The sequence below is a fragment of the Silurus aristotelis genome (assembly GCF_946808225.1).
Source record: "Silurus aristotelis genome assembly, chromosome: 13".
Classification (NCBI taxonomy): Eukaryota; Metazoa; Chordata; class Actinopteri; order Siluriformes; family Siluridae; genus Silurus; species Silurus aristotelis.
This window is the reverse complement of record NC_139586.1, coordinates 28,265,863-28,273,362: the sequence shown is the minus strand read 5'-3', so window position 1 is coordinate 28,273,362 and position 7,500 is coordinate 28,265,863. Positions and strand designations below refer to the sequence as shown.

General features: G+C 40.8%; 1 protein-coding gene and 1 long non-coding RNA gene across 7 annotated transcripts in view; one reads left to right on the top strand and one right to left on the bottom strand.

Moving 5' to 3' along the window:
- LOC310736099 overlaps positions 1 to 1,132 on the bottom strand; it is a 2,038-nt gene extending 906 nt beyond the window's left edge. Inside the window, exons 1-3 of the long non-coding RNA XR_014536437.1 lie at positions 589 to 1,132; positions 377 to 480; positions 1 to 290 (exon numbers count right to left, since the gene is read on the bottom strand). The exon at positions 1 to 290 is cut by the window's left edge and continues 906 nt beyond it. This is a non-coding gene — a long non-coding RNA (uncharacterized lncRNA). The remainder of the gene's footprint in view (positions 291 to 376; positions 481 to 588) is intronic.
- tle2b (TLE family member 2, transcriptional corepressor b) overlaps positions 1 to 7,500 on the top strand; it is an 80,657-nt gene that overhangs the window by 60,091 nt on the left and 13,066 nt on the right. For all 6 annotated transcript variants that reach the window (XM_083559164.1, XM_083559165.1, XM_083559163.1 and 3 more), the window contains exons 9-11: positions 1,159 to 1,290; positions 2,924 to 2,977; positions 5,335 to 5,499. In XM_083559164.1, coding sequence (XP_083415290.1) covers positions 1,159 to 1,290; positions 2,924 to 2,977; positions 5,335 to 5,499 — 351 coding nt within the window. The remainder of the gene's footprint in view (positions 1 to 1,158; positions 1,291 to 2,923; positions 2,978 to 5,334; positions 5,500 to 7,500) is intronic.

The window sequence follows — 7,500 nt, the reverse complement described above, 5'->3', positions numbered from 1 at the left end:
AAGGTCCACCAAAACTTTCCACCAACCTACAGATCCCCACCAACCTACTGGTCCCCCAACCTACTGACCAACACTTACTGATGCCCCCAACCTACTGATCCCCAACCTACTGATCCCCCCAACCTACTGATCCCCCAACCTACTGACCAACACCTACTGATCCCCACAAACCTACTAATCCCCACCAACCTACTGATCCCCACTAACCTACTGATCCCCACTAACCTACTGTTTCCCCAACCTACTGACCAACACCTACTGATTCCCACCAACCTACTGATCCCCCCAACCTACTGATTGCCACCAACCTACTGATCCCCCAACCTACTGATTCCCACCAACCTACTGATCCTCCAAACCTACAGATCCCCCTAACCGACTGATCCCCCAACCTACTAATCCCCCAAACCTACAGATCCCCACCAACCTACTGATTCCCCCAACCTACTGATCCTCACCAACCTACTGATCCCCACCATCCTACTAATCCCCCCAACTTACTGATCGCCCAACCTACTGACCAACACCTACTGATCCCCACCAACCTACTGATCCCCCAACCTACTTACACCAAAATTACACACAAACACACTTTTTCTAGGGAGAATGCAGGGGAAATAAAATGAAAATTAAAGAGAAATGTGTTAATTAATTAATTGATTGACAGATTAATACATGTATAGAATATTATACTTTAAAAATAAACAAGTAAATGCCCCTTTACTAGTTTTTACCATTTATTACTCTTCATTTGTGCTGATTTAGCAGTATGAATGTCCATTTATTTATAATTTCACTACAGCAGCTGAAAATGGAATAATCTGAAAGTCTGGGACAGATGAGACACAGAGGACATGTCCAGAGTACTGCACTTCTTTATGCTGTTTTTTTTTCTCATGCTCATCATAGTCCAGCTCACATCCTGTTTGGCTCAAAACGCTCTCAGGTGCAGGGAGAATGAAAACGCAGGTTCTAGAGCAGTCAGCCAAGATCCTGCTTGGCTTTGAGAACGGGGAATAGTGTGTGTGTGTGTGTGTGTGTGTGTGTGTGTGTGTGTGTGTGTGTGTGTGTGTGTGTGTGTTTGTGTGTGTGTGTGTGTGTGTGTGTGTGTGTGTGTGTGTGTGTGTGTGTTAATTCACTTCCTCTTTCTTTTGGTAGAGCAAGTCTGTGTCGTCAACAGACAGTCAGGCGATAGAGGAGCGTCAGGGACCCTCGGGAGTTTTCTCCTCCCACACCGGCAACGATGCCAAGAGGAGGCGCTGTGACGATAAAGACGGCCCATCGCATTACGTACGTCCTGTCGCGCACTCATGACCTCAAACTCATCCCCTAATGTGATTAATGATGTTTACACATTTTCGCCCTATTCAGATGGCATTCAGTCTGTTTTTCACAGACACCTAGCAGATCTTTGGGCAACCGGAAAATGGAATTATGCTTTTCCATTAGCAATATTGAAGCAAAAAAAAAAAAAGGAAATCTGTTCTGTCACTATATATACGAAGTGATATAAAACATTTTTGAGACTCACCTTCAAAATAGCCCCCTTCCACAGTAATACAGCGCCCCCAGCGTTCTTCTGGAATGTGTCCTGGAAGTCTTCTTTTCAAAGAAGCTATTCTGCTATTCGTGCCTGATCGGGTCAAAACGCTGACCTGGCGCTTTATCTAGGATTAGGGTTAAGGTTAGTCCACAGGAGCCAAATCTGGCAAGCAGGGTATGTGTGGAAATGTGTTGTTTCAGGGTTCGCACGTGGTCAGAATAGCAGACGTGGTAAAGCACGTGGTCAGAATATCACCAGCTCCTGATCTAAACAGAAGCATGTCTTTTGGCACACTGGGTAATGAAGGCCGGTGCTACCTGTGACTGTGCATGCAGCCTTGTGCTGCATGTTGGTGTGTTACAAAACTAGTTTTGAAACTTGATATAACTTTGATATCCCCTAGTGTACAGTAAAGGCCTCACAGGAGCAGGTGGTACCGATTGAAGAATACAAGTAGATGTTTTATAAAACAGGATCAAGGTGTAAAACTTAGGACTAAAACCCATAGAGAGATTCTGATTTAATGGCACCTCCTGGGTTATTATCATTAGAGTGTGGTGTGGTATATAATGGATGGGTAGCATCCTGCTGCAGTAATCTGATGGGCTCTAATTGCTGCTAAGGTCTGGAAGAACAAATACAGTGATCATTTGTTCATTCAGAAACCATATTATATAAAAACCCTCTTTAAAAGACTTATAGGACACATTCCAGAAGTGGCGGGAATGCTGGGAGCGCTTTATTGCTGTGCATTGTGTAGATCCTATAACCTGTATATACAGAACCCATGATAAACCAGGATATTTTATATAAAAGTAATTTAGAAGATAAAATATGGAGCAGTTTAGGAAAGAACCACATGTGGCTGGAAAAGTCAAGTGTCCCAATACTTTTGTTTTTTGTTTTATATATATATATATATGTGTGTGTGTGTGTGTATATAATATATATGGTGTGTGTGTGTGTGTGTGTGTGTGTGTGTGTGTGTGTGTGTGTGTGTGTGTGTGTGTGTGTATAATATATATGTTGTGTGTGTGTGTGTGTGTGTGTGTGTGTGTATAATATATATGTTGTGTGTGTGTGTGTGTATATAATATATATGTTGTGTGTGTGTGTGTGTGTGTGTGTGTGTGTGTGTGTATATATAATATATATGTTGTGTGTGTGTGTGTGTGTGTGTGTGTGTATAATATATATGTTGTGTGTGTGTGTATATAATATATATGTTGTGTGTGTGTGTATATAATATATATGTTGTGTGTGTGTGTGTGTGTGTGTGTGTGTATATATAATTTATATGTTGTGTGTGTGTGTGTGTGTGTGTGTGTGTGTGTGTGTGTGTGTTTTCTCTAACATTTCTACTTGTTCTCCTTCTATTAGGACAGTGATGGGGACAAGAGTGAAGACAATCTAGTGGTAGACGTCTCTAATGAGGTGAGTCCTGATATGTGATTTTAATTCCTATGTAATTCTCTATGGAGAAACATCACAGCAGTGGTGTAAAGTATTAAAGTAAATGTACTTCCTTACTGTATTTAAGCAATATTTTTGGCTACTTTCTCGTTTTACTGAGTATCAAAGAAGCAACTTTTTCTCTCTACTCAACTCCATTTACGATTCCTTTTACTCCACTGTCTTTTAATTACCGAGTCAGCGTTTACCAATTACGTTCTGCACCTCTGTTTAAAATGTTATTAAGACTCAACACTCTCCAATACACATTTGAGCAACTTTTTCGCACTGTTGGCCTCATTTTCAGTCGTAAAAGAGCTCGAATCAATTCTATAACACTTGAGAAACATTTTTTTGTTGGAGTTGAATACAAATATTGTCCTGCATCACATCACAATCAGCTCTGAATATCTGCTTTTACTTTATCTACAATTATTTAATTTCTCGATTAAATAAACGGTTCTTCTACTTTGTGACATGATTGTGTTACTGTCATCCCTTTTTAAAAGATGACTTTGCTACTTTGTTTTATCTCTGTTGTCGGGTTGATGGTTACTGCAGTGTTAATGCGGATAATGCACGATTTGATTTGTGTCCTGGTGTCGAGGACCACAAGCCTACGGTCAGTATTAGTCAAATACTCAAATACTGTTCAAATCAGATACTGGAAGACTCAGAGATAGTGAAATTAACTTTGCAATAAGGGTATCTATACTTTTACTCAAGTATGATTTTCAGCTACTCTTTACACATCTGTATTACAGACATTCTTCTTCTTCTTCTTTCGGGTGCTCCCATTAGGGGTCTCCACAGCGGATCATCCGTCTCCATACCCCCCCTGTCCTCTACATCTGCCTCTTTTAAACCAACTACCTGCATGTCTTCCCTCACCACATCCATAAACCTCCTCCTTCATCTTCCTCTTTTCTTTCTTCCTGGTGGTTTCATCCTCAGCATTCTCCTACTGATATACCCCATGTCCCTCCTCTGCACATGTCCAAACCATCTCAATCTCACCTCCCTCACCTTGTCTCCAAAACGTCCTACATGCGCTGTCCCTCTAATAAACTCATTTCTAATCCTGTCCATCGTCGTCACTCCCAACAAACATCTCAACATCTTCAGCTCTGCTACCTCCAGCTCCACGATGCAGTGAGGTTTTGCAATTCAATTTGGTACAGAAAGTCAGACAGACAGCAAATCATCAGTTTACTCAAGTGCCTTCTGACTTCTAACGCATGAAAAGAAAAATGATGAAATAAAACCAGACGTTCTTTTCCTGTTGTGTCTGCAGGAAGTCACAGCTCTACCTCTGCCATGTTAATCTGTATTCTATGTGACTCTCAGGACACGCCTCGGTCTCTGAATCGTTGCGATACGTCACGTTCACGTAGCAGCAGCGGTGCTGAGAGAACGCGATCGAGTGACGGTTTAGCGACGAGAAATCGACCTGCAGATCAAATATTGATCACTTTCTAAATAATAAAAGTAAATCGCACCTACTAATAATCATATGTATATAAATCGATTTTCACTGATGCACAAATGTTATCACACCGTTAACTTTAATGCTGGTTGAATAGGATCCACATGTGGGTGGAAAAGTCGGGTGTCCCAATACTTTTGGCACCGGCGTGTGTGGAGGTAGTTAGTACGCAGCGTTCCCTAAAGCTTGATAAATAGGGCATTTTGTTATGATTAAGGATAATTTACTGCTGTCTTCCAGCACGGTGCTGATTTTTCCTTTTTTTTTTCAGCGAGTTAACGAGGCCATGGTGTATTCTTCTCGTGGATCAGCAAAAGGCTGCGTTATTAGTTTAGTATCAGCTCCGTGTGCCTCCACAATATTTCAGCCTTTGAAAAATTCCTTATGTGGCGTAACGGATTATGTTTTCCTCCCCATAATTTGCCTTACGGACACAAAACAATATCCACAAACTCTGCCCGTGCGAGTGTTCCGCAGCCGTGCATAATAGATAAACATCAGCAAACGGGGGGAAAAAAAGAAAGAGAAAGAGGAGGAGTGGAGGCGATAAAGATTGAGAGATGACGAGAGGGAGAGAGAGAGAGAGAGAGAGAGAGAGAGAGAGAGAGAGAGAGAGAGAGAGAAAAAGAAAGAGAGAGAGAGAGAGAGAGAGAGAGAGAGAGAGAGAGAGAGAGAGAGATTATGAAGCTATTAAAATGCATGATATTTGAGACTGTATACCGTAGGTGTCCATGTTATAGCTGAACAAAATCAATTGGATGCTGGAAATCGGATTGATTGGATTTATTACCGTTGCATTTTCTAATTACATTTCTTTCACTCCCTGTATCCGTGTTTCTTTTTTTTTTTGCAGGACCCGTCCTCTCCTGTGGGCAGCGCTGCTCACTCTCCTCATGGAAATGGCTTGGACCGAGCACCTACGCTGAGGAAGGAGCTTCCCAGATCCCCGAGTCTCCCTCCTGCCCCCTCACCACCAGATCACAGCCCCGCTCCAGGCAAGAGCAAGGACTTGGGACAGGTCAGAGCCTCCACACACACACACACACACACACACACACACACACATAGACACACACATACACATGCCCACACACACACACACACACACACACACACACACACACACGCACACATATACACATGCCCACACACACACATACACATGCCCACACACACACACACACACACACACGCACACGACGCGCGCACACACACACACACATGCACACACACACAAACACACTGCACAACACCTTCCCTTCACATCTGCCATGCAGTAAAGTTCAAATATTAATTTTAAGCTGTAATTCTATTGTTTTGAATACAGTGCTCATTAATATTGGCACCCTTCATTTAATACTAGCAAAAAAATCCTTTGTCTTAGTTTCATATTTTTTTTATTTTTTATTATTTATTCTTTTCTCTCATGGATCTTACCATCCGAAACCCCATAGAATATGTGTAGGGAGAAATCATCCATCACCTTAAATTACAGGATATGGAAAAATTCTGCAAAGAGTCGAGGTGGTGAAGGTGGATGAGTTTCAATCCCTGGGGTTGAGATGGAGGGTGTGTTAGAAGGGTAAAAAACAGAGTAAGAGCAGGGTGGAGAAGAGTGGAGAAGAGTGGCAGGAGGGATCCGGGATAGAAGGGTATGTGTAAGAGTTCAGGTTAAAGATGAGAGTTGAAGATGCTGCAGGTGTGACGAGGATGGACAGGATTAGAAATGAGTTTATTTAGACTGATCGTGCAGGTGGGACGTTTTGGATATGAGGTGAGAGAGATGATTTGGTCATGTGCCGAGGAGGGGCACAGGGGGTGTCAGTAGAAGAATGCTGAGGATGGAGCCACCAGGAAGAAAAAGGCCAAGTAGGAGGTTTATGGATGTGGTGAGGAAAAACATGCAGATGGTATGTTTTAAAGGGGCAGATGTAGAGGACCAGGTGAGATGGAGGATATAAGGATGATCCACTGTGGTGACTTCTAGCGGGAGCAGGCAAAAGAAGAAGAGGAACGAGAGATCATGGCTGTTGAAAAGGTCTCAGATATCTTTTATGGGTAGGTGTGGATAGGGCATTGAACTTTGGATCCAAAGGTCGTGAGTTCAAATCCCAGCCACAACCAGTTTCCACTCCTGGGCCCCCTGAGCAAGGCCCTATACCCCATAGCTGCTATGTTGTATGGATAAATTTATGGCTATCAATATACATTTCTTGCAATGTGTTTCCCAGGAATTATAAAGGGTGCCAATATTTGTGCAACACATTTTTGCAACTAAGGGATTATTTCGGGTGAGAAAACTGTATTGTGTTGTTTGATATCCATGAGAGCAGAATACTTTTTTTTTAATATTTTCTCCAGAATACTAAAAGGTTAAAAATAATAATAATTTACAGGTTTCTCTGTTGATATTTAGGGGTGCCAATATTTTTTGCATGCCACCGTAACCAATAAACATTAAAAAAAACCAAACAAACAAACAATAAAATAAATAACTATATATATATATATATATATATATATATCAAATTCATTTTAACGGCAGTAATTTCATTTATTAAAAATAGATAAATAAATAAACATTGCCTTCCCAGACTATTTCAGCACCGCCCTCTGTCCACCCGCCTTTACTGAGAACTGAGGGAAAGCAAATTTAACAATTAAAACAATCACTGAAAACATATAACTATAGAACCATGACACCTCAAAAGAAATTAATATTCAAATAATAATTCAATAAATATTAATAATTTAATTATCTGTTACGACCAGAGTATTAAAAACTTTAAAAGTGTTAATTGAAGGTACATTTAGAAGATAAAAATTGCGATTTAAGTAATCACGAGTTAAATCATGACAATCATGAGATTAAACGTAATTTATTATTTTCAGCAATTGGCAGCCCTAATATATATTCAATATGATTTAAGGATTATAGTTTATAGGCACTAATTAATTCCAGACATTAATTTCAGATAATGTGAATTAAAATCTATTTTTAAAATTGCATCTTAAATTT